The sequence below is a fragment of the Lithobates pipiens genome, unplaced genomic scaffold, assembly GCF_037356315.1.
Source record: "Lithobates pipiens isolate NorthernLeopardFrog02 unplaced genomic scaffold, aLitPip1_a1.2 Scaffold_22, whole genome shotgun sequence".
Classification (NCBI taxonomy): domain Eukaryota; kingdom Metazoa; phylum Chordata; class Amphibia; order Anura; family Ranidae; genus Lithobates; species Lithobates pipiens.
The window spans coordinates 87,571,491-87,599,370 of record NW_027507784.1 but is presented as its reverse complement, the minus strand read 5'-3'; the positions used below and the strand labels follow the sequence as shown (position 1 = coordinate 87,599,370).

At 45.4% G+C, this 27,880-nt stretch overlaps 1 protein-coding gene across 4 annotated transcripts in view; it reads left to right on the top strand.

Moving 5' to 3' along the window:
- Nucleotides 1–27,880, top strand: part of SPEG (striated muscle enriched protein kinase) — a 496,800-nt gene that overhangs the window by 376,675 nt on the left and 92,245 nt on the right. For all 4 annotated transcript variants that reach the window (XM_077447841.1, XM_077447840.1, XM_077447842.1 and 1 more), the window contains 7 exons: nt 1,932–2,055; nt 10,200–10,372; nt 14,914–15,026; nt 18,058–18,226; nt 21,601–21,694; nt 23,086–23,286; nt 27,207–27,267. In XM_077447841.1, coding sequence (XP_077303967.1) covers nt 1,932–2,055; nt 10,200–10,372; nt 14,914–15,026; nt 18,058–18,226; nt 21,601–21,694; nt 23,086–23,286; nt 27,207–27,267 — 935 coding nt within the window. The remainder of the gene's footprint in view (nt 1–1,931; nt 2,056–10,199; nt 10,373–14,913; nt 15,027–18,057; nt 18,227–21,600; nt 21,695–23,085; nt 23,287–27,206; nt 27,268–27,880) is intronic.

Sequence of the window (27,880 nt, the reverse complement as noted above, 5' to 3'; positions counted from 1 at the left end):
TCGATCGCCGCGGGGATACCGGCGATCGTCTCACGGGGCGGCTGAACAGGGAGATGCCGATGTAAACAGCATCTCCCCGTTCTGCCTAGCAACAAGTGACGCTGATCTCTGCTCCATGTGATTGGAGCAGAGATCAGTGTTCACTAACACACAGCCCAGCCCCCCACAGTTAGTAACACGCCCCTAGGAAAACTTAACCCCTACACTGCCACCCCCTGGTTAACCCCTTCACTGCCTGTGTCATTTACACAGGAATCAATGCACATTGATTGCTGTATAAATGCCAATGGTCCCAAAAATGTGTCAAAAATGTCCAATGTGTCCGCCGAAATGTCGCAGTCACAATAAAAAACGCTGATCTCCACCATTACTAGTAAAAAAAAAAATATTAATAAAAATGCCATAAAACTATCCCCTATTTTGTAAACGCTATAACTTTTGCGCAAACCAATCAATAGTCGCTTATTGCAATTTTTTTTACCAAAAATATGTAGAAGAATACGTAGCGGCCTAAACTGAGGGAAAAAAATGTTTTTTATATATTTTTGGGGGATATTTATTATAACAAAAAGTAAAAAATGATGCGTTTTTTTCAAAATTGGCGCTCTTCTTTTGTTTATAGCGCAAAAAATAAAAACCGCAGAGGGGATCAAATACCACCAAAAGAAATCTCTATTTGTGGGAAAAAAGAGGACGTCAATTTTGTTTGGGTACAACGTCGCACAAATAGAGCTTTCTTTTGGTGGTATTTGATCGCCTCTGCGGTTTTTATTTTTTGCGCTATAAACAAAAGAAGAGCGACAATTTTGAAAAAAAACGCAATTTTCTACTTTTTGCTATAATATCCCATTTAAAAACAAAAAACAAAAACATTTTCCCTCAGTTTAGGCCGATACGTATTCTTCTACATATTTTTGGTAAAAAGTTATAGCGTCTACAAAATAGGGGATATATTTATGCCATTTTTTTTTTTTTTTTACTAGTAATGGCGGCGATCTGCGATTTTTTCCGTGACTGTGACATTGTGACGGACACATCGGACACTTTTGACACATTTTTGGAACCATTCACATTTACACAGCGTTCGGTTCTATAAAATTGCACTGATTACTGTGTAAATGTGACTGGCATGGGAGTGTTTCTAACTGTGGGGGGAGGGGACTCACAAGGGGAGGAGACCGATCGGTGTTCCTCTGTACTGGGAACACACCATCGGTCTCCTCTCCTCTGACAGGACCGTGTGTTTACATACGCAGCTCCACGATCGTGCTGTGTTCCCGGGCAATCGCGGCTGCCGGGCACGCGCACCGGGTCCCGAGCGACGCCGTGCGCGCCTCCTAGGCGGCCGGGAATGGGAGGATGTCATAGGATGCCCAACCCAGGATGGGAGATCCCATCTGTGGGCGTCATATGACTATGGCTGGGTAGGGAAGTGGTTTATCTCCTTTTCGAGAGAGGGAATAAATTAAGTTCCTCTTATCTTTCCTCCATGTCTCTTTGGTTACCCTTCTCTGCACTTTCTCCAGTTCCCCGATATCCTTTTTGAGACTTGGCCAAAACTGAACTGCATATTGCAGATGAGGTCTTACTAATGATTTGTACAGAGTGGCAAAATTATGCACAGCTACACCAGATTTTACACTCTACAGTTTTAGTAAATCAACTCACTCACTCATGTCTATGGGTAACCTAACAATATCTTCTTCCTATTGAGTAGGGTGAGGGGGAGGCGTCGCCTGTCTCGGTGCCAGTCCCCCTGTAGGTGGAGCTCTTCCACCATGGTGGTGTGTTATCTAATAAACGCAATAAGGGAACAGTTTTGCTGTGGTTACAAAATAACACTTTAAATATAGAAAATAAAACCGTGAACACCACTGTAACTCACAGTAGAGAGCTTCATGTAAAATTGAACTGTTGCATTGGTTTTACAGGTCCCTATCTGGAGGAGGCACCTGCGATCATAGACCGCCCTGAAGTCCTATACATGGTAGAGAATCAGCTCTTGTGTGTGACAGTGACCCTGAACCATGTGGAGGCCAATGTGACCTGGAAGAGGTAAACATGTGATATTTGTAGAGTGGTAATCCTCTGTAGGAGTTGGGGCAGGAGGAAAATCTCTGCAATGTTCAGATAAAAAGGAGAAAACGAGAGGGAAGACGCCTTCATAGTGGAGTAAATATACAGATTTTTAAGTGTGCTGATTTGACAAAGATCACTTACATTTGGTAAGGTTGTGAGTAGCCAAAATTTAGGGCAAACGCAACCTTCTAGTTCAGCATGTACAGTAGGAAATATTTCTGTCTCTATGCAGGAAGTGGAGATTTGCACCTACCCCTGTTTCCCCCGAAAATAAGACCTAGCGTGATTGTCGGTGATGGCTGCAATATAAGCCCTACCCCCCAAATAAGCCCTACCCTCTTTCCCCTGAAAATAAGCCCTACCCTGAAAATAAAACCTACAAGGACTTTAACTAGGGCTTATTTGGGGGGGTAGGGCTTATATTACAGCCATCACCGACAATCACACTAGGTCTTATTTTCGTGGAAACAGGGTAATGCCTTGGGGGGGGGGGGCACAACCCTAGGTCCTCAGGTTGTGAGTAGAACTCGGGGGCCCCCCAGGCACTATATTTAAAGCGGTAGTAAAAACCCACAGTTTTTTTTTTTGCAGCGCATACTAGCTCATTATGAAATACCTTAGAACGAGGCGTTGGCAGGTGATCTCGGGCCACGCCGAGGGAGCTGACATTTGCCCTCGGGGTGTCTTTCGGGGTATCGCGGCTGTGAGTGGCCAGAGCCGCGATGCCATCACTCCCGCTCATGTGCACGGGAGACCTCTTTCTGGCAAGGTCCGGCGTCTGCCGGACCTTTCAGCCGGGAAAGTGAGCGGCTGCATGCAAGAGGAATATCTCCTAAACCGTACAGGTTTTTTATTATTATTATTATTATAGGCTTACCTGTAGGTCAAAGTCAAAAAAATTACTTCCGCTTTAAAGGAATTTTTATTTTTTATTGTTTCACTTTAAGCATCATTAAAATCACTGCTCCTGTAAAAACAATCTTTTTAAAAAAATAAAAGAATTGCATTGATAGATGTCCCCCAGGGCAGTACCCGGGCCCTCATACTCTTTTTATGGCTAACTTGCATATAAGCCTTCAAAGTGGAGACTTTTGATTTTTCAAGGTCGGGTCCCTTAGACTTTAATAGGGTTTGCGGTTCGGGTCCAAACTAGGGTTGCCACTTTTTCTTCAAGCCAAACCAGAACACTTTAGCGGCACACATACATTTTTTTTTTTTTCAATATACACTATAGGATTGTAACAGACCTAGGACTCCTTTGGGCACTCCAAAGATAATAGTAATGTGGTGCACATAGTGCCCCCTCACCTTCCTGTCAAGCGCTGTTCGGAGCCACATTCCTGTCTGAATAATATGTCCGGGTTTCAGGTGGACTGAAACCCTGACACATGATTCAAAACCCGAACTGTCCGGGTCAATCCCGGACAGGTGGTAACCCTAGTCCGAATGTTTGCGATGTTCAAAAGTTTTGGCGTGAACCGAATCAGGGGGTGTCCGGCCCAGCTCATTTGGACATAATTTTCCTAACTTTTCAGATCAGCCAGTACCTTAGGTTATTATTTTTTTTTGACAAATAAAGATGTTTCTGGAATGTAATACTTGTAGTACATCCGGAAAGTATTCACAGCGCTTTTTCCACATTTTGTTTTGTTACAGCCTTATTCCAAAATGGATTAAATTCATTATTTTCCTCAAAATTCTACGAACAATTCCCCAATGACAACATGAAAAAAGTTTGTTTGAAATCTTTGCAAATTTATTAAAATTAAAAAAACGAAAAAATATCACATATACATAAGTATTCACATCCTTTGCCATGACACTCAAAATTGAGCTCAGGTGCCTCCTGTTTCCACTGATCATTCTTCTGATGTTTCTACAACTTGATTGGAGTACAACTGTGGTAAATTCAGTTGATTGGACATGATTTGGAAAGGCACACACCTGTCTATAGAAGGTCCCACAGGTAACAGTGCATGTCAGAGCACAAACCAAGCCATGAAGTCCAAGGAATTGTCCGTAGAGCTTCAAAACAGGATTGTATCGAGGCACAGATGTGGGGAAGGGTACAGAAAAATGTCTACAACATTGAAGGTCCCAATGAGCACAGTGGCCTCCATCATCTGTAAATGGAAGAAGTTTGGAACCACCAGGACTCTTCCTAGAGCGGGCCGCCTGGCCAAACTGAGCTATCGGGGGAGAAGGGCCTTAGTCTGGGAGGTGACCAAGAACATGATGGTCAGTCTGACAGAGCTCCAGTGTTTCTCTGTGGAGAGAGGAGAACCTTCTAGAAGAACAACCATCTCTGCAGGACTCCACCAATCAGTCCTGTATGGTAGAGTGGCCAGCCGGAAGCCTCTTCTCCATAAAAGACACATGACAGACCGCCTGGTGTTTGCCAAAAGGCACCTGAAGGACTCTCAGACCATTAGAAACAAATATTCTCTGGTCTGATGGAACAAAGATTGAACTTTGGCCTGAATGGCAAGCATCATGCCTGGAGGAAACCAGGCACCGCTCATCACCTGGTCAATACCATCCCTACAGTGAAGCATGGTGGTGGCAGCATCATGCTGTGGGGATGTTTTTCAGTGGCAGGAACTGGGAGACTAGTCAGCATTGAGGGAAAGATGAATGCCGCAATGTACAGAGACATCTTTGATGAAAACCTGTCCGGAGTGCTCTGGACCTTAGACTGGGGGCGAAGGTTCATCTTTCGACAGGACAACGACCTTAAGCACACAACCAAGATAACAAAGGAGTGGCTACAGAACAACTCTGTGAATGTCTTTGAGTAGCCCAGACTTGAACCCAATTGAACATCTCTGGAGATATCTGAACATGGCTGTGCATTGACGCTCCCCCATCCAACCCAATGGTGCTTGAGAGGTCCTGCAAAGAAGAATGGGAGAAACTGCCCAAAAATAGGTGTACCAAGCTTGTAACATCATACTCAAAAAGACTCGAGGCTGTAATTGGTGCCAAATGTGCTTCAACAAAGTATTGAGCGAATACTTATGTACATGTGGTTTCTTTTAGTTTTTTATTTTTAATAAATTTGCAAAGAATTCAAGCAAACTTCTTTCTGCTGACATTATGGGGTATTGTTTATAGAATTTTTAGGAAAATAATGAGTTTAATCCATTTTGAAATAAGGCTGCAACATAACAAAGTGGGGAAAAAGTGAATCGCTGTGAATACTTTCTAGATGCACTTTATGCTATTGAAGAGTAAATCCCACCATGCCAGAAAGATGCTATGGATATAAAAACTTTATTACCCTTTAATTTGAAGCTACGGTCGGGGACATGGGGACATGACCTCAAAACTAGCTGGTGGAAAGTTCAAAAGGAACTGTAGAAAGTAATGCTTTACCAAAAGGGTAACTGATGCTTGAAAGAGACTTCCAGCAGAGGTAACAAGTCAGTCAACAGTAATGCCGCGTACACACGATCAAACAAGCGGGTGGAAAAGTCCGGCAAACTCAAGTCCGCTGGACAATCCCCCCGTGTGTAGCCTCCGGCATACTTTTTTGACCCGAAAGTACGGCGGACTTAGAAAGTAGTTTTACATTCCAATCTTCCCGCCGGACTCGCATTTTGGCGGAAAGTCCGCTCATTTCGATCGGGTCTCCAGGTAGGCGGGGCCCGCGAAGGATACGTCACTGGCCCCGCCGCCTGGTATGGACTTAAAGGGGAACCCCAACGCCGAAAAAAATCGGCGTGGGGGTCCCCCCAGGTCCACATCAGACCCTTGTCCGAGCACGCTACCCGGCCGGCCAGGAAAGGGGGAGCGAGCGAGCGCCCCCCCCCTCCTGAGCCATACCAGGCCGCGTGCCCTCAACATGGGGGGTGCCTTGGGGAAGGGGGGGCCGCGCGGCCCCCCCACCCCAAAGCACCTTGTCCCCATGTTGATGAGGACAAGGGCCTCTTCCCGACAACCCTGGCCGTTGGTTGTCGGGGTCTGCGGGCGGGGGGCTTATCGGAATCCGGGAGCCCCCTTTAATAAGGGGGCCCCCGGATACCGGCCCCCCACCCTATGTGAATGAGTATGGGGTACCCCTACCCATTCACCTGTAAAATAAAGTACAAAAAAAACACAACACACAAGGGTTAAAATAGTTTATTGCACAGCTCCGGGGGTCTTCCGTCTTCGGGGGTCTTCTCGCCGGACTCCTCCGCTATCTTCTTGTAGCCCTTTTACTAGCGGAGGAGCCCGGCTTTCTTCCTCGCCGCCGGCCTCTTATTCCGACTTCGGGGGTCTTGTCCCACTCTTCGGTTCTTCTGCTGGGCCACCGCGCCTTCTTCTAGCTCTTTTACAGGAGGTGGCCCGGTCTTCTGCCGCCGCCGCCTTCCGTTCTTCTGTCCTTCTCTTCTTCTTCAGATGTTGCCTTGCCGAGTCCTCCGCTCACAATGACGGGGACCGGGCACACGGCGACTTATATAGGGACAAGGGGCCCCCTTACGATGTCACAGTCCCGGAGGATGCTGGGACTGTCACCATGTGACATCAACCCATGTGACATCAACCCATGTGACATCAACCGAAGACCCCGGAAGGAGGGGGACAAGACCCCCGAAGTCGGAAGAAGAGGCCGGCGGCGAGGAAGAAAGCCGGGCTCCTCCACTAGTAAAAGAACTACAAGAAGATAGCGGAGGAGTCCGGCGAGAAGACCCCCGAAGACGGAAGACCCCCATAGCTGTGCAATAAACTATTTTAACCCTTGTGTGTTGTGTTTTTTTTGTACTTTCTTTTACAGGTGAATGGGTAGGGGTACATTGTACCCCATACTCATTCACATAGGGTGGGGGGCCGGTATCCAGGGGCCCCCTTATTAAAGGAGGCTCCCAGATTCCGATAAGCCCCCCGCCCGCAGACCCCGACAACCAACGGCCAGGGTTGTCGGGAAGAGGCCCTTGTCCTCATCAACATGGGGACAAGGTGCTTTGGGGTGGGGGGGCCGCGTGGCACCCCCCATGTTGAGGGCATGCGGCCTGGTACGGCTCAGGAGGGGGGGGGCGCTCGCTCGCCCCCCCTTTCCTGGCCGGCCGGGTAGCGTGCTCGGACAAGGGTCTGATGTGGACCTGGGGGGACCCCCACGCCGGTTTTTTTCGGCGTTGGGGTTCCCCTTTAAGTCCATACCAGGCGGCGGGGCCAGCGACGTATCCTTCGCGGGCCCCGTCTACCTGGAGACGCGCTCGAAATGAGCGGACTTTCCTCCGCGTGTGTGGGCGAGTCCGTTCATTTCAAAAGTAGGGCGGATAGTACGGCGGACTTAGTACGCCGTATTAGTCCGCTGAAAAAGTGCCGTGTGTGGGCAAGTAGCCCGTTCGGAAAGTCTGACGGACAGTCTGGCGGGACGTCCGCCAGACTAAGTACGTCGGACAGACGGCTACGTGTGTACGCGGCTTAAGTAATTTTTTTCATTCTCTTTATTTGAATTTCAAAGAAGATATATAAGTACAAAACAGAGCAAATTGGGCATACCCTGGCTCAAATATCTAATTGTAAAAAAATATAAAAACCATAGCGAAAACATTGTCATACATTGTAGAGTAGATACACTCGGGTCCACCAAAGACAAGGCAAAATGAAGGAGTGTGTAAATAGACAACTGGGTTTTCAGCGAATATTTATCAGAAAGTCCAAGAGATACCCACTAATATAGTCTTGACCCTAAAGGAACAAGCTACGGTAGGTCAAAATGTTCAAGGAACAAGCTACAGTAGGGAAAAATGTTCAGCTCAAGAAAACCACCTCGTCCGACTCCGGTCAAGAGAGGGTACGTTTTAGGCAAGGTTGCCATAGGGCGCATTGGTAGACACGGATTCAAGCCAAAGACTTCACACCTTATGAAAATTTTTAGAGAAACCTCTAGATAGGTAGGTGGCCTTATAAAGTGGAAGAACCTAATTGACCGAAGATTTTCAGAAATCGAAGGTAGGGGCAATGAAGGACCTCCATCGCAATACAATTGCTTTACTGGCATAAAACAAGAAGACCCAAAAGGGTTCTAGATGCTCTGGCAAAGGCAAGGGGGTCAACCAACCCCGGCAGGCAACCATCTACACCCAGCAGGACCCAAATGGTGGTTAATGAAGAAATAAAAGTTAGAAGGGCAAACCAGAAAGCCTGTATCAGAGGACATACTGAACACGAAAACATTTTGAGAGTAGTCTGCCGAGGCCGCCATGCACATCAAGCAAGTGGATGGCAGGGAGGGCTATATCTAAGCCCTTGTACTCACCGTCGGAGATTCCGACAACCAAATCCGTCGGAGTAATTCCGACGGATTAATTCCGGAAGAGGTCCGGAAGTGATGTTGCATACACACGGTCGGACGAAGTTGTCGGAAAATCCGATTGTACATAACGTGATGGCGTTACTTCGTTAGACAGGACTATGTTCAGGCTAGTAGCCAATAGCTTTGGTCTAGGAATTTGATCTGAGCATGCGTGGCACCTTGTCCGTCGGAGTAGGCTACACATGATCGGAGTATGTCCGAAAGGAGCATTTTGTCGGAAAATTTTACCGGCAAGTTGGAAAACTTGGTCCGTCGGATATTCTGACAGAAACAGTCCGATGCAGACCACACACAGTCGGAATATCCGACAAAACGGTCTGATGGGACACATTCCGTCGGAATCTCCGACCGTGTGTACAAGGGCTTAGGCAGGCCACCACGAATTGCAGAAAATAAATCGCTTGATTGGCCTCCTGCAGAGCCATTGTGTTCTCCTGGTGGGGGGAGGGGTCATGGGGAGCTGTCCCTGCTGGGAGAACACAATGGGGGTTATTTTACCAAAGGCAATTTCACATTGCACTACAAGTGCACTGAAAGTACACTTGGAAGTGCAATCGCTGTAGATCTGAAGGGAAGATCTGAAATAAGGGGAAGTTCTCCTGATTTTATCATCCAATCATGTGCAAGCTAAAATGCTGTTTTTTATTTTTCTTGCATGTCCCCCTCAGATCTACAGGTACCGTACTTCCAAGTGCACTTTCAGTGCACTTGCTGTGCAAAGTGGATTTTCCTTTAGTAAATAACCCCCAATGGTTATTGCTAGTGGCTATAGGTGCTGGCAATAATTCTATGCTAGAAATCCAACATGCTGGTTGTACCCAAGTCGATTGATGGATCGACTTTTGTACAATCAGCCTGCCCATAGATGGATCGAATCTTGGCTGAATCAGCTGAGATTCAAACCATCTATGGCTGGCTTTATGTAGTTTCATGGGAACAGTAAGTCATTTAAAATGGTTGTACCCAGTGAGGTGACTGGCCTCAGGTGATACACAGAGTTGAAACAAAGCCCCCTACATAAGTTGTACCTGTTTTTCTACTGCTTTCTCTCCTGTACAGCTGTTCAAAATACAGAATTCAAACAGCATTTCTCAGCTTCCAGAGGCAGGGGATGTGGATCTGACATCACACACTGCACAGAGCTGAGTGTAATCTGAGACCTGAATGGAGGTAAAGGACACACCCCCCTCTACACAGTCTCATAGGGAAACATGCACAGCTGAGGCTGTCAACTAACCGCTGCGTGCTGAAGGGGGAGGCGGGGCCATCGCCCGGGTTGCTTGGTGTCCGCATAGACTGTCAGAAGTGACTTGTGCAGATAGTAGAGCAGAGATTTCCAAAACTACAGCCCTCCAGCTGTTGCGGAACTACATGTCCCATGAGGCATTGTAAAACGCTGACATTTACAGACACGACAAGGCATGATGGGAATTGTAGTTCCTGAACAACTGGAGGGAAATAGTTTGGAGACCCCTGTAGTAGAGGAATGAGAGAGTAGATAGAAATCACACTCTGTGCTTTGGGTAGAGGCAGGTATGCACTATAGAAGGATATGCTTTGTTCATTTTTCATTTCAGAGGTTCATAACCACGTCATACATGCTTGGGACAAACCTAGACCTGTACACAGATGGGGGGGGGGGGGGGGGGCGCTCAGTGGACCACTTGGTCTTGTTCCTATGAAGCTGTTTTGTATTCTGCAGGGCTTACATTGTGTTTCAGGACAGGCTCAATATAACAAAAACCAAACACTGTCCTGATTTTTTTGCTGTAAACCAGATTTTTGCCTTATTATAAACACAAGTCCTTCTCCGTAGAGCAGGCACGATTCTTCGCAGCATGGATGGCGTGCGTGAGATGAGTATGCCGGACGATGGGCAGCACTCGCTCACAATATTCAGTGCCAAGAAATCCGACCTCGGCCCGCTGACATTCGAAGCCAGGAACCGGTATGGAGCCGACAGGTGCAGCGTCAACATAGAGATGGCAGGTACCATTTGCACAGATGGGACATATGAGCTGTTTGGAGCTACATAAAGCTTAATTTACATGTGCGGTCGAGGGGGGGAAAAAATGTGCGTTTTTACTGTCTGCCAACCTTAATAAGCAATAATCAGCAGACGGGGGGTGTTGTTTACAGGATGCTTTGCTTAACAAAGTTTACCTAACGTAGCAATTGTCGGGCGTGTGTCCCCGCCGAATGCTACTCACTCAAGCAAATGGGGAAACGCCGTAGCAAACTGATGACCTTATAAATAATTTCCAGAGCCATTCGCCCAGTGAAACTCCATGCACATTCGTTCTCTGCGAATGAGGGCAAAATTGAATTACTTTCTCTCCAGGTTGAATGTTATTCAGTCTTAAAAAATAGAGTGATGGAGGTCATTATGTTTTGTGTCAAAGTCACTTTATATATTTTATTCACTTAAAGTGGAGTTCCACCCCAAAAAAATAAAAATAAAATATTACTGTGCTTAAAAAAAATAAAAAATTTGGAGATTATTATTATTTTTTTTACTCACCTCTAAATGCCTGTCCCTCGTAGTCTGCCTCCTTTTGCGCCTGGGCTCCTGACATCACTTCCCTCAGTGCAGTAAGGGAGATCGCCTCTCTCCTCTCTCTCTTTTCAATCATCTGGGACACGTGACTGGTCCCAGATGATTGTGTGGCTGGTCACGGCATGCGGCTGCCCAGCTGTGAAGCCACAGCCGGGTGCCCACAGTTAAAGTGCTGGTGCCGCCGAGAGCGCGGGGAGGGGGGGGGGAGACGAGTGGGGCTTCGATCCCCCACATCGCTGGACCCTGGGACAGGTAAATGTCCGATTACTAAAAGTCTAAAAGTCAGCAGCTGCAGTATTTGTAGCTGTTGACTTTTAATTTTTTTTTTTTTTTTTTTAAGCGGAACACCGTTTTAAGCATAGCTTCCAACTGTCCCTGATTTCGAGGGACTGCCCCTGATTTGGAGCAATGTTCCTCTGTTCCTCTTTCTTCCTCATTTGTCTCTCATTTTGGTCTAATCTATTTAGTATATATTTTATATATATAAAGTGCACTTTCTATCTTTCAAAAAGTATTTCCCAGTGCTAAACCTTTCATCCAAATTCTAAATTGCTGCATTTGTACATTTTAAAAAACAATATAAAGGAATAGTAATGGTTAAAAAAAAATCCCTTGTGGATTTAATTAACCTTTTTTTTGGGTTAATTCTCCTTTAAGGGGGTGTGGCAGGGGGCGTGTCCTATGCCTACATACATTTGCTAGTAAGCGTCCCTCATTCCCATCTCAAAATGTTTGGAGGTATGCTAAAAGAGGGATTCCACCAAAAAAAAAAATATTAAAAGCCAGCAGCTATAAATACTACAGCTGCTGACTTTTAATAAATGGACACTCACCTGTCCCGGGTTCCAGCGATGCCGGCAGACGAGGCGGATCGATCGCTCGGCTCTCGGCTGCTGCCGCCACCATTCTAGGTGAGGGAATCAGGAAGTGAAGCAAATCGGCTTCACTTCCCGGTTCCCTACTGCGCATGCGCGACTCGCGCAGCGCAATAGGAATTGTCCGCGCTGTCTCTGGGACCCGTGTGTGTCCCAGCAGACAGCGCGGCAGGACAGGAAATGGCGTAGACTCCCACGGGAGTCTATGCCCGGAAGTGGGTGTAAATACCTGTCTTTGACAGGTATCTCCACCCCCCTCCCCCCTGAAAGGTGCCAATTGTGACACCGGAGGGGGGAAGGGATCCGATCAGTGGAGGTTCCACTTTAGGGTGGAACCCCGCTTTAAGAACTGCTTGCCCACAATGTACTGCGGAGGGGCGGCCCCTGCAGGCCGACACCAGCTGTTATTGTACACAACAGGAATTTGTTAGCAGGTCCCGGCCAATGATTAATAGACCAGGACCTGCTGATCAGCTGGGATAAGAAACACAGAGATATGCTAGTAAAAGCAGCACACATTACACATAGAGGTTGATTTACTAAAGGCAGATATACGGTGCACTACAAATGCACCGGGAAGTGCACTGCAAGTGCGTTTGCTCTAGATCTAAGGGGAAGCTCTGCTAATTTCTATCATCCAATCATGTACAAGTAAAAATGCAGTTTCTTTATTTTCCTTGCATGTGCCCTTCAGATCTAGGGAAACTGAACATGAAGTACACTTGTGGGTGCACTTGCAGTGCACAGACTATTTACCTTTAGTAAATCAACCCCATTGTTAGCCACACATTTAACCCTTTGATCGCCCTAGATGTTAACTCCTTCCCAGCCAGTGTCATTAGTACAGTGACAGTGTATAGTTTTATGGCTGATCACTGTATATGTGTCACTGGTGATGTTAGTGGCAGTTAGTCCTACCCCCCCCCCCAGTGTAATTTTTTGTCAGATTGCCCGCTGCACTATCGCAGTCCCATTATACAGTGGTGTGAAAAAGTGTTTGCCCCCTTCCTCATTTCCTGTTCCTTTGCATGTTTGTCACACTTAAGTGTTTCGGAACATCAAACCAATTTAAACAATAGTCAAGGACAACACAAGTAAACACAAAATGCAATTTGTAAATGAAGGTGTTTATTATTAAAGGTGAAAAAAAATCCAAACCATCATGGCCCTGTGTGAAAAAGTGATTGCCCCCCTTGTTAAAACATACTATAACTGTGGTTGTCCACACCTGAGTTAAATTTCTCTAGCCACACCCAGGCCTGATTATTGCCACACCTGTTCACAATCAAGGCATCACTTAAATAGGAGCTGCTTGACACAGTAAGGTCCACCAGAAGATCCTTAAAAGCTACACATCATGCCGAGACCCAAAGAAATTCAGGAACAATTGAGAAAGAAAGTAATTGAGATCTATCAGTCTGGAAAGGGTTATAAAGCCATTTCCAAAGCTTTGGGAATCCAGCGAACCACAGTGAGAGCCATTATCCACAAATGGCGAAGACATGGAACAGTGGTGAACCTTCCCAGGAGTGGCCGGCCGCCCAAAATTACCCCAAGAGCGCAGCGACGACTCATCCAAGAGGTCACAAAAGACCCCACAACAATGTCCAAGGAACTGCAGGCCTCACTTGCCTCAGTTAAGGTCAGCGTTCATGCCTCCACCATCAGGAAAAGACTGGGCAAAAATGGCCTGCATGGCAGAGTTCCAAGGAGAAAACCACTGCTGAGCAAAAAGAACATCAAAGCTCGTCTCAATTTCTCCACAACACATCTTGATGATCCCCAAGACTTTTGGGACAACATTCTGTGGACCGATGAGACAAAAGTGGAACTCTTTGGAAGGTGTGTGTCCAAGTATATCTGGCGTAGAAGGAACACTGCATTTCATAAAAAGAACATTATACCAACAGTAAAATATGGTGGTGGTAGTGTGATGGTCTGGGGCTGTTTTGCTGCTTCAGGACCTGGAAGACTTGCCGTGATAAAAGGAACTAAGAATTCTGCTGTCTACCAAGAGATCCTGAAGGAGAATGTCCGACCATCTGTTGGTGTACTCAAGCTGAAACGAACTTGGGTTCTGCAGCAGGACAATGATCCTAAACACACCAGCAAGTCCACCACCGAATGGCTGAAGAAAAACAAAATGAAGACTTTGGAGTGGCCTAGCCAAAGTCCTGACCTGAATCCTATTGAGATGTTGTGGTATGACCTTAAAAAGGCCGTTCATGCTCGAAAACCCTCTAATGTAACTGAATTAGGACAATTCTGCAGAGATGAGTGGGCCAAAATTCCTCCAGTCCGCTGTAAAAGCCTCATTGCACGTTATCGCAAACGCTTGGTTGCAGTTGTTGCTGCTAAGGGTGTCCCAACCAGTTATTAGGTTTAGGGGGCAATCACTTTTTCACACAGGGCCATGATGGTTTGGATTTTTTTTCACCTTTAATAATAAACACCTTCATTTACAAATTGCATTTTGTGTTTACTTGTGTTGTCCTTGACTATTGTTTAAATTGGTTTGATGTTCCGAAACACTTAAGTGTGACAAACATGCAAAGGAACAGGAAATGAGGAAGGGGGCAAACACTTTTTCACACCACTGTAAGTCGCTGATCACCGCCATTAGTAGTTTAAAAATAAATAAATAAAAATCCCACAATAAATCCCATAGTCTGTAGACACTTTTACTTTCATGCAAACTGATCAATATACATTTATTGAGATTTTTTTTTTTTTTTTTATGAAATACGTGTAGCAGAATACATTTTGGCCAAACTTTATGAAATAATTAGATTTTTTTTCCAATTTTTTATTGGATATGTTTTTTTAGCAGAGAGTAAAAAATATTGTTTTTTTTTTTCAAAATTTGGGGTCTTTTTTCTTTTATATTGGCAAAAAATAAAAAACGCAGTGGTGATCTATAAAAATTATATAAATTTAGTTTGGGTACAGCATTGCAAGACCGCACAATTACCAGTTAAATTAGCGCAGTCCCGACTAGCAAACAATGGCCTGGTCATGAAGGGGGTAAAACCCGTCCGGAGCTCAAGTGGTTATATTATATTACATTTCTTATATTAAATCTCCTTTTTTTTTTACAGAGACACCCCGTTTTGACTCCATCATGGAAGACATAGAGATAAGGACAGGGGAGACAGCCCGCTGCGTTGTGGTGGTGGAAGGCAAACCAGTACCAGACATCATGTGGTACAAGGTATGTTCAAATCAGCCCCAGATTCCAAAGAGGAACCTTATTGGGCTTTAGGTCAATTTTATTTTATTTGTTTATTTATTTTTTATTCCACAATATGTTATTGGTAAACAAAAGTAGGTTTAGAATGCTCTTGAACAGAACGTCGGGAAGAACCATTATCAATTACAGTGGATGGCATAACAGTTGTGGTCAGAACAAACAAGTGTAAATAGCTGTAATAAAAAGCAGATGATCAAAGCTCGCCACAGCGCCTAGAGGCGATTCAGTTCGCATTGTGCGCTATATAAGTATTTCATTCATTCATTCATTCATTCATTCAAATCTATAAGTCGACAAAACAAATATTAATTAAGACATAAGGTTTTGGTTAGGTTGGATCTGTTAAAGTTCAGTGCTCACTATAATAACAAGCCTTCTGTCTAGTGCTAAACTAGATTGGGGTGTGTTTTGTGTATATGACTGGGTATTTAAAGTGATTGTAAACCCTTACAACACACTTTCACCTACAGGTAAGCCTAGATTAAGGCTTACCTGTAGGTGCTGTAAATATCTCCTAAACCTATACGGTTTAGGAGATATTTACAATTTCCCGTACAAGGATTCCTTCTGCGCATGTGCCGATGTATTTAGAAGGGTCACGGTGTGCCGTTTTCATTAAAGGACATGCCACGACTGGCAGCTCACATGCGCACACGTGGGCGTGACGTCACGCAACTCCGGCCAGTCACAGAGCTGGAGTCCGTGGCCCCCGGAAGGAAGATGGACGCTTAAAGCCGGCGAGGAAATCGGGGACATAGGCTCCTGTGTCAGGTAAGTTACGCATAATGGGCTACTATGCGATGCAATGCATAGTACCCCATTATGCTTTGCCTTTTCAGGGAAACAAAGAGGAAGTAAACCCATCAGGGTTTACTTCCTCTTTAAGAGTTGGTATGATAACTACGATCATTAAGTGCGGTATTTGGCTAACATAACATATGACCAAATCTGGACGATTACCAGTGCCCGATGATATCGAGCTCTAGTGGTCACATAAGGTGATTAAAGCTGTGAACCATAAGAGAGGAAAAAAAAAGAAGAAAAAAGGGGGAAGTCAATTTATTTGTACTATATGATTCAGTCATTCCGAACCTGTAAATAAGCAAGCCAAGGGGACCATATTTTGTCAAAATTGGATTGTTTATCTTGTGGGGAGGGGGGGGGGCATGGAAGGGAAGAGATAGACAGAAATAAAGGGGGGGGGGGATGTGTTGGGTATAATTAACCTCCCAGTCTCCGCCAACAGCTCCCAAAAATTGATGTAAGAAGAATAGAACAGCCAAGTCTGAAAGTTTTGGATATGTAGTTAGATATCTCGAGGAGGGTCCTCCCTCACTCCTCCCTTGTTTGGGGTTGCAGAAGGTGATTAAAGCTGTAAACCATAAGAGAGAAAAAAAAAGAAGAAAAAGGGGGGGAAGTCAACTTATTCGTACTATATGATTCAGTCATTCCGAACCTGTAAATAAGCAAGCCAAGGGGACCATATTTTGTCAAAATTGGATTGTTTATCTCGTGGTGAGGGTAAGGGGGGGGGGGGGGGGGTCATGGAGGGGAAGAGATAGTCGGGGAAAAAAGGGGGGGTGTTGGAGAAGAGGGTATAATTAACCTCCCAGTCTCCGCCAACAGCTCCCAAAAATTGATGTAAGAAGAATAGAACAGCCAAGTCTGAAAGTTTTGGATATGTAGTTAGATATCTCGAGGAGGGTCCTCCCTCACTCCTCCCTTGGTTAGGGTTGCTTAAGGTGATTAAAGCTGTAAACCATAAGGCCCCTTTCACATGGACGGATAGAATTGTGCTTTTAGCTGCGGATTTTCTAGTTTTCTACCGCAGCTAAAAGCACACAATGCTTTCCTATGGCCCCATTCACACACAGCGTTTAGTTGCAATTTCGTTACATGCGGTTCGGTGCGAATAGAAAAAATAGAATTGAATGCGTCCAGGTGTGATGTAGCGCAGCTATATGCACATAACCACAGGTAATCGCAGTCTTTTGTGTCAACTGTGGATAGCAGCGTGAGAAGGGATTCAAGGGACCAAAAAATAAAATAAAAAAAAAGGGTTGCTATGGGAGCGACTATATTAGATACCTGCAGCTGAACGCAACTGCACAGAAACGCACATAAACGCAGGTAATTGCACTGTACAAATGCAGCTGATCGCTGTGCCTGGAGTCTTGAATTTCTCAGAAGAAAATAACATGCTAAACTGTGGCAGAACAGCCGTCTGTATGAAAGGGGCCTTAGAGAGGGGAAAAAAAAGAAGAAAAAGGGTGGGGGGGGGTGGGAGACAACTTATTCATACTATATGATTCAGTCATTTGGAACCTGTAAGTAAGCAAGCGAAGGGGGACATATTTTTCAAAATTGGATTGTTTATCTTGTGTGGAGGGTAAGGGGGGGGGGGGGGTTAGAGCATGGAGGGAAAGAGAGAGATGGAAAAAAAAGGGGGGGGGGGGTGTTGGAGAAGAGGGTATACTTCACCTCCCAGTCTCCGCCAACAGCTCCCAAAAATTGATGTAAGAAGAACAGAACAGCCAAGTCTGAAAGTTTTGGATATGTAATTAGATATCTCGAGGAGGGTCCTCCCTCACTCCTCCCTTGTTTAGGGGTGGGAGGCCCTATGTCTCGTGCTCTAATGGGGATATTGGTTGAAACGTATAAAGAGACTCACTATTTTGTAGACGTTATAACTTTTGCGCAAACATATCAATATACAGTGGGGCAAGAAAGTATATAGTCAGCCACCAATTGTACAAGTTCTCCCACTTAAAAAGATGAGAGAGGCCTGTAATTGTCATCATAGGTATACCTCAACTAAAATGTGGAAGGTTGTGGTTACGCCTCTGATGATCAGTCAACATTTTCCAGTAACTCACTAACCTCAGACACCTCCAGCAAACACCAATCAGTACTGGTTTACTTGCGTTTGGTAATTTCTTTTTAGTCTATTCATCATCTCAGATACTCTCCTTCCTCTTTTCCCTTCCTCCAGGATGGTCAGCTGTTGGTGGAGAGCGGACATCTTAACTTTGTGTATGACGATGCGGAGTGCTCCCTGGTCATCCTCAATGCCTCCCCCGAGGACTCGGGAGTATATACCTGCACAGCACGCAACCTGGCCGGCGAGCTCTCCTGCAAGGCTGAACTTCAGGTGTGCGCAGGTAGGTCATATCATTGTCCGGTGTAAAATTATACCTACCAGAGTGACTGAAAGGACTTTGATAGCCTGTGGGTGGATGCAGCGTGGGTGGGTGTAGTGTGGTGTGGCAGCAGTAACACACACACAGTCCAGATGCAATTGAAAGAACTTGTTTTGATGTCAAGTTAAAGCGGGAGTCCGCCGTTTTTTTTTTTTTTAAAAGCCAGCAGCTACAAATACTGCAGCTGCTGACTTTTAAAATAAGGACACTTACCCGCCCAGCACGCCCGCGATGTCGGCAACCGAAGCCGATCTCTCGATCGTCACTCGGGTGCTGCCGCCGCCATCTTGGGTATGGGAATCAGGAAGTGGAGCCTTTCGGCTTCATTTCCCGGTTCCCTACTGCGCATGCGCGAATCACGCTGCGCAATAAGGATGGACCCGCTGCCTCTGGGATCTGTGTGTTTCCCAGCAGGCAGCGGGGGACTTTCGGAAAGGGGCGTAGATCTACGCCCCTTTCCGCAGAGAGCTATCCCGGAAGTGGGTGCAGTTACCTGGATTATCCAGGTAACTGCACCCCCCTCCCCCCTGAAAGGTGCCGATCGTGGCGCCGGAGGGGGGGAGGATTCCAATGAGCGGAAGGTCCACTTTAGGGTGGACCTCCGCTTTAAACAGTTCAATGCAAGCCCAGCAGAAGAAAGCCCAACCTGGAACACTCACGGATGACAGCGTTGTGTAGCAGAGCAGGTTTCAGCCGAGCTGACAGCATCTATCTTGAGAGGCAGAATGCAGCTTAGCCGGTCCTAGTCTAAAGCCTCATACACACGATCAGACTTTCTGATGGGAATTGTTTGATGTCAGGCTGTTGGCGGTAAATCCGACCGTGTGTACGTTCCATCGGACAATTGTTGTCGGACTTTCCGCCAACAAATGTTCGCTAGCAGGTTTTAAAATTTTCCGCAAATGCATGTTGTCCGATTTTCCGTCGGACAAAAGTCCAAAGTACGAACACGCATGCTCGGAAGCAAGGATGAGCCGGAAGGTCTTGTAAACTAGCGTTCGTAATGGAGAATTAATGGATATGAAATCTGGAAATGCAGCGCACAATTCTCTTCTTCTTTAATGGGATAATAATGAAGCTATTATTATTTGGGCAAGTTACCACAACACAATTATCCTGTAGTTTTTAAGATCAAAGATACAATTATGTTGGTGTCCCTTGTCAATTTTACATAATAATGTATTTTTTTAATTTTTTTTAAATGTAACTGCCGACTCCCAAACTGTAATTTGAAGTAAAACACACAGCCAAGTATTATTCTCCACAATTTTTTTCATCGTGCATTAAAAAAAGAAAACAAATAAAATTAGACATGATATCTGCCAATAGAACTTAACCAAAAAGTGCATTCTATGCATCCAAAAATATAGAAAATATACCAAATCAAATCATTATTATTCAACCAAAAAAAATTATGTCAAAGCAATAACTCCAAGGCCAATAATAAATAACACGTTATCTCCTCCGATTCTGCAACATGTCTGGCTGACGAATGGCCGTTCAGAAACAAAATGAAAAGTACAAAATGAAAAGTGCGAAACGAAAAGCGTGACTCAACACTCACCAAACTTTTACTAACACGACATTGGCAGAAGGAGCCCAAAGGGTGGCGCTAAAAAGCTGAAAAACAACGTAGAACGTCACTATGTTCGTGTTTGTTGGCCAACAATTCCTTGCCATTTGTATGCAAGACAAGTTTGGGCCAACGCCCAAACCGTGGGCCACGGTTTTGTTGGCCAACAATCCAATCGTGTGTACGAGGCTTTAGTGGGGAGATTTCCAGGAAGAGTGACGGATCCCTATGCTTTCCCTACTCGACTGGAACCATTCCACTGCCCCTGACAGGCAGGTCACCTGTTTCTAGTACACTATCCTCACAATAAATGTGCGCCAAAACCAGGAGGCAGGATCTTAACTACTTTCCTACCGGGCCAATTCTGACACTTCTCTCCTACATGTAAAAATCATAATTTTTTTGCTAGAAAATTACTCAGAACCCACAATTATTATATATGGGTTTTTTTTTTTTTTGCCAGAGACCCTAGGGAATAAAATGGTGGTCGTTGCAACTTTTTATCTCGCACAGTATTTGCGCAACAGTTTTTAAAAACGCGTTTTTCTTTTGTAAAATGCATAAAAAACAGTAAAGTTTCCCCATTTTTTTTACATAATGTGAAGAATGATGTTACGCCGAGTAAATATTTTACTGCAGCATACTCCTGAACTCTGCACTCTGTACATAGTGCACCCCTGAATCCTGCACTCTGTACATAGCACATTCCTGAACTCTGCTCCCTGTGCATAACGGACCCCTGAACCCTGCACTCTGTACATAGCACACTCCTGAACTCTGCATTCTGTAAGTAACGCACTCCTGAACTCAGCACTCTGTGCATAATGCACCCCAGATACAACCTGCCCCTTTGAGAGTAACCATACTGTAGCCCACAATTAAATTGAACAGAGAGATGCAAGGAAGTTTTGGGGGATTAGGGCTGCACTTTGTACACAGCATACTCCTGAACTGTGGACTCTGTACATAGCGCACCCCTGATCCCTGCACTCTGTACATAGCACATTCCTGAACTCTGCTCTCTGTACATAACGGACCCCTGAACCCTGCACTCTGTACATAGCACATTCCTGAACTCTGCTCTCTGTATATAATGGACCCCTGAACCCTGCACTCTGTACATAGCACACTCCTGAACTCTGCTCCCTGTACATAACGGACCCCTGAACCCTGCACTCTGTACATAGCACACTCCTTAACTCAGTTAAGGGAATCAGCTGCCCTTATTCAAGATACCCGTTGCCAGAAATGCTGGGGGGGGGGGGGGGGTGTTTTTCAAAGCGATTTCTTAACAAAATAAAGCATGAAGACACAGATAGATGGGTGAGTTTGCTTTTGTTTTTGTTCATTTGCAATTGTAAATCGCAGCAAAACGCACAAGGTGTGTTTGGGTGCCATTATTCCTAATGACACCTCAAACGCGCTGCGATTTTGGCACACGACAGAATTGCATGGCAAGACATGCGTTTAAAAATTGCGAGAAGCTTGTCCCCAAAAAGCAGCCATATTTTTTGGGGGAGGGGGAGGCAACAAATGCACATAGGGCACCCCATTGAAGTAAATGGACTGCCCTATGCTCGGCACACGGAAATGTGTATAAATATCACTCTAAAAATCACAAGCGGGAATGCTAATCCTGGCTAACGCAAGATGCGAACAGAGCCTGAATTTGAGAAAGCTAAGCTATTATAGATGTTAAATAAGTTTGCTTTTAACAAAAGTGAAGTCTGCCCTTTATATTAATGGTACTTTTTTTGTACAGAGGTGCCCGGAGCCGGGTCAGCAATAGACGAATCGGATGGACTGAAAGCTCGGAGACTGACCGATTACTACACCATTCACAAGGAGATCGGAAGGCAAGTCTTTTCCTGGGTGTGTGAGTGTAATTCTGAGCTGGTAGAAAGAAACTTTTGTAAAATTTTGTTTACAATTATGGGGTCTATTCACAGAAAATTTGCTGTGTGAATGTCTCAATCATATATAATCACCATATTATGTCTAATCCATTTATGTTCTATGTACGTTAGCTCTATCTAGTGGCCATTAAGCGGTATTTTCCCTAATTAGGGTATTTCAGGAAAATACTGCCTTATGGCAACTAGATGGAGCTGACGATCATAGGAAATAAACATATTAGACACAATACAGTGATTATTTTTGATTTCTTTGTAAATGCTTGAGACATTTGCATATCAAATGACACTACATTACCAAAAGTATTGGGACACCTGCCTTTACACGCACATGAACTTTAATGACATCCCAGTCTTAGTCTGTAGGGTTCAATATTGAGTTGGCTCACCCTTTGCAGCTATAACAGCTTCAACTCTTCTGGAAAGGCCGTCCACAAGGTTTAGGAGTGTGTCTATGGGAATGTTTGACCATTCTTCCAGGAATGCATTTTTAAGGCAGTATGTTGGATGAGAAGGCCTGGCTCACAATCTCCTCTCTAATTTACCCAAAGGTGTTCTATCAGATTTAGGTCAAGACTCTGTGCAGGCCAGTCATGTTCCACCACCCCAAACTCGCTCATCCATGTCTTTATGGACCTTGCTTTGTGCACTGGTCCATATCATTTGGTGGAGGAGGGATTATGGTGTGGGGTGGTCTTTCAGGGGTTTGGCTTCGTCCCTTAGTTCCAGTGAAGAGAACTCTTACCAAGACATTTTGGACATGTTCATGCTCCCAACTTTGTGAGAACGGTTTGGGGATGGCCCCTTCCTGTTCCAACATGACTGCGCACCAGTGCAAAAAGCAAGGTCCATAAAGACATGGATGAGCGAGTTTTGGGTGGAGGAACTTGACTGGCCTGCACAATGTCCTGACCTCAATCCGATAGAACACCTTTGGGATGAATTCGAGTGGAGACTGTGAGCCAGGCCTTCTATTCCAGCATTAGCGCCTGACCTCACAAATGTCCTTCTGGAAGAATGGTCAAACATTCCCATAGACACACTCCTAAACCTTGTGGACAGCCTTCCCAGAAGAGTTGAAGTTATAGCTGGAAAGGGCGGGCCAACTCAATATTGAACCCTACGGACTAAGACTGGGAGGCCATTTCATGTGCCTGTAAAGGCAGGTGTCCCAATACTTTTGGTAATATAGTGTATTTGTATATAGACTCCTAAGTGATGGGTTCTCATCCACGTCTTGTTTGTGTGTGCTGAAGCTTGCTGCTGTTAGTTTTGATGTTGTTTTATTAGGTGTAGAGGGATAAGGTTTATATTAAGTGTCTCTTGTGTCTCAGAGGTGCGTTCTCCTATGTCCGCCACGTGCTGGAGAAGAGAAGCGGCCTGGATTTTGCAGCCAAATTTATTCCATCGCGGGGGTCATCCAAGGGGAAGGCGAGGAGAGAGATGAATATACTGTCTCAGATCAGCCACGAGCGGATTGTTTATTTCCACGAAGCATTTGAGAAGCGAAGCGCGCTGATCATCATCATGGAGCTGTATCCATTGCAAGCCACATATTTTCACATTACGAAAGAGATTGTATATGTATAGGGATATAATGCACACTAAAAATCCGGAATGGCAATGTCTGTTTTACAGAAATTAGTCCTATTCTTCATACTAAGGGGGCCATTTAAAGCACAGGTGTGGTCATACTGTGGACAAGACACACAGTACTTCTGATTTTGCAAAACATTTTTTTTTAAACTCCCCGCTAATCGAGGCAGTTAAAGCCGAACGGATTCTGAACAAAAACAGAGAGGAGAGTCTGGTCACAAGACCTGACAAAGTCACATGGCCAGCTACCGTCCAGTCACAGAGTTCTCTCTGAGTTATTCATTAAACCCTGAAGTGGAACTTCACTGATCGGAACCCTCCCCCCCTCCGGTGTCAAAATTGGCACCTTTCAGGGGGGAGGGGGGTGGAGATACCTGTCAAAGACAGGTATTTACACCCACTTCTGTGGGAGTCTATGCCTCTTCCTGTCCTGCCGCGCTGTCTGCTGGGACACACACGGGTCTCAGAGACAGTGCGGACAATTCCTATTGCGCTGCGCGACTCGCGCATGCGCAGTAGGGAACCGGGAAGTGAAGCAGATTCGCTTCACTTCCTGATTCCCTCACCTAGAATGGTGGCGGCAGCAGCCGAGAGCCGAGCGATCGATCGGCCCCAGCTGCCGGCATCGCTGGACCCCGGGACAGGTGAGTGTCCATTTATTAAAAGTCAGCAGCTGTAGTATTTATAGCTTCTGGCTTTTAATATTTTTTTTGTAGGTGGAATCCCTCTTTAACCACTTGCCACCCCACTGCAGTACATGTGGTGAGGCGGCACGGGCAGGCTCAGTCACCTGCAGTATCTCACAAAAGTGAGTACACCCCTCACATTTTTGTAAATATTTTCTTCTATCTTTTCATGTGACAACACTGAAGAAATTACATTTTGCTACAATGTAAAGTAGTGAGTGTACAGCTTGTATAACAGTGTACATTTTCTGTCTCCTCAAAATAACTCAACACACAGCCATTAATGTCTAAACCGCTGGCAACAAAAGCGAGTACACCCCTAAGTGAAAATCTCCAAATTGGGCCCAAAGTGTCAATATCTTGTGTGGTCACCTTTATTTTCCAGCACTGCCTTATCCCTCTTGGGCATGGAGGTCACCAGAGCTTCACAGGTTGCCACTGGAGTCCTGTTCCACTCCTCCATGACGGCATTACAGAGCTGGTGGATGTTATAGACCTTGCGCTCCTCCACCTTCCATTTGAGGATGCCCCATAGATGCTCAATAGGGTTTAGGTCTGGAGACATGCTTGGCCAGTCCATCACCTTTACCCTCAGATACTTTAGCAAGGCAGTGGTCGTCTTGGAGGTGTGTTTGGGGTCATTATCATGTTGGAATACTGCCCTGTGGCCCAGTCTCTGAAGGGAGGGGATCATGCTCTGCTTCAGTATGTCACAGTACATGTTGGCATTCATGGTTCCCTCAATGATCTGTAGCTCTCCAGTGCCGGAAGCACCAATGCCGCCCCAGACCATGACACTCCCACCACCATGCCTGACTGTAGACAAGACACACTTGTCTTTGTACTCCTCACCTGGTTGCCGACACACACTCTTGACACCATCTGAACAAAATAAGTTTATCTTGGTCTCATCAGACCACAGGACATGGTTCCAGTAATCCATGCCCTTAGTCTGCTTGTCTTCAGCAAACTGTTTGCCGGCTTTCTTGTGCATCATCTTTAGAAGAGGCTTCCTTCTGAGAAGACAGCCATGCAGACCAATTTGATGCAGCGTGCGGCGTATGGTCTGAGCACTGACAGGCTGACCCCCCACCCCTTCAACCTCTGCAGCAATGCTGGCAGCACTCATACGTCTATTTCCCAAAGACAACCTCTGGATATGACGCTGAGCACGTGCACTCAACTTCTTTGGTCGACCATGGAGAGGCCTGTTCTGAGTGGAACCTGTCCTGTTAAACCTCTGTATTGTCTTGGCCACTGTGCTGCAGCTCAGTTTCAGGGTCTTGGCAATCTTCTTATAGCCTAGGCCATCTTTATGTAGAGCAACAATTCTATTTTTGAGATCCTCAGAGAGTTCTTTGCCATGAGTTGCCATGTTTAACTTCCAGTGACCAGTATGAGAGAGTGAGAGCGATAACACCAAACTTAACACACCTGCTCCCCATTCACACCTAAGACCTTGTAACACTAACGAGTCTCATGACACCAGGGAGGGAAAATGGCTCATTGGGCCCAATTTGGACATTTTCACTTAGGGGTGTACTCACTTTTGTTGCCAGTGGTTTAGACATCAATGGCTGTGTGTTGAGTTATTTTGAGGGGGCAGCAAATGTACACTGTTATACAAGCTGTACACTCACTACTTTATGTTGTAGCAAAGTGTCATTTGTTCAGTGTTGTCACATGAAAAGATAGAAGACAATATTTACAGAAATGTGAGGGGTGTACTCACTTTTGTGAGATACTACACATCTTTCTTAGCATACATAGGTGCTAGGAAGAGGACTGGATTATTATCCTGGAATTCTGCTTTAAATAGTACCCACTTGCCGCCCACCCTATTACAAATTGACGGTGGCAAAGTGGTTTCATAATCCTGACCGGACGTCATATGACGTCCTCAGGATTATGAGCCGCTGCGCGCCCCTGGGGGCACGCATCGCGGCGATCGTTGTTGCGGGGTGTCAGTCTGACACCCGGCAACTATGATCTCGGTAAAGAGTCTCCGACGGAGACTCTTTACCACGTGATCAGCCGTGTCCAATTACGGCTGATCACAGTGTAAATTGGAAGAGCCGGTGATTGGCTTTTCCTCACTCGCGTCTGTCAGACGCGAGTAGAGGAGTGCCGATCGGCTGCTCCTCTGACAGGGGGGGTCTGTGCTGATCGATTATCAGCACAGCCCCCCCCGAGGATGCCCACACTGGACCACCAGGGACGCCACCAGACCACCAGGGAAAAGGTAATCCTCCCTCGCCTATGAGTGCCCACCTGTGCCGCCTATGAGTGCCCACCTGTGCCGCCTATCAGTGCACACCCATGCCCATCTGTGCCGCCTATCCATGCCCATCTGTGCTGCCTATCCATGCCCATCTCTGCCGCCCATCCATGCCAATCCGTACCAGCTATCAGTGCCAATTTGTGCCACCTATCATTGTCCATCCGTGTCGCCCATCCGTGTCGCCCATCCGTGCCGCCTATCAGTGCCGCCTATCAGTGTCCATCAATGCCACCTCATCAGTGCCACTTCATTGGTGCCCATCAGTGCCACCTTATCAGTGCCCATCAGTGTAGCCCCATCAGTGCACATCAGTGAAGGAGAAAACGTACTTATTTACAAAGTTTTGAAACTGAAACAAAAAAAAAAACATTATTTTTTTCAAAATTTTCGGTATTTTTCTATTTGTAGCGCAAAAAATAAAAACCGTAGAGGTGATCAAATACCACCAAAAGAAAGCTCTATTTGTGGGAAAAAAATTATAAAAATTTCATTTGGGTACAGTGTAGCATGACCGCGCAATTGTCATTCAAAGTGCGACAGCGCTGAAAGCTCAAAATTGGTCTGGGCAGAAAGGTGTTTAAGTGCCCGGTATTGAAGTGGGTACAGTGCAATTTGGCTATATTCATCGAACAGAGTGTGATTAAAGCTAGCAGTATTGCTAGGGTCTTGCCTGGCTAAATATCAATATTCATCTATAATAAATGGTAACAAATGATATCAGATGCTGTATTTGTTTCTTAAAGAATCACAGGCTCAGACTTTGAGATCACACATGCATAAAAAATGATTGAATGCCATTGTATAAAACAACATTTCGGCAAGCAATACGTGAGGATATACAATGTATTGTAGCCACCAGTTTGTGTTCATAGAATTCCTTAACTGGCTGCAGATGTTCCAAGGAAGAGATTCTGGACAGAGTGGTCAGGAAATCTACAGTGCATGAATCAGAGGTGAGTACAGCACATATATATATATATATATATATATATACACGTGATATTCGTATTGCAGAAGACGGCTACAGGGCCTTGAAAAAGTATTCATACCCCTTGAAATTTTCCACATTTTGTCATGTTACAACCAAAAACGTAAATGTATTTTATTGGGATTTTATGTGATGGACCAACACAAAGTAATAATTGTGAAGCGGAAGGAAAATTATTAATTGTTGTTCCAATTTTTTTACAAATAAATATCTGAAAAGTATAACGTGCATTTGTATTCAGCCCCCTTTACTCTGATATCCCTAACTAAAACCTAGTGGAACCAATTGCCCTCTGAAGTCTCCTAATTAGTAAATTATAGTCCACCTGTGTGTAATTTAATCTCAGTATAAATACAACTGTTCTGTGAAGCCCTCAGAGGTTTGTTAGAAAACCTTAGTGAAAAAAACAGCATGATGAAGGCCAAGGAACACACCAGACAAGTCAGTGAAAAAGTTGTGGAGAAGCTTAAAGCAGGGTTAGGTTATAAAAATATCCCAAGCTTTGAACATCTCACAGAGCTCTGTTCAATTCATCATCCGAACATGGAAAGAGTATGGCACAACTGCAAACCTACCAA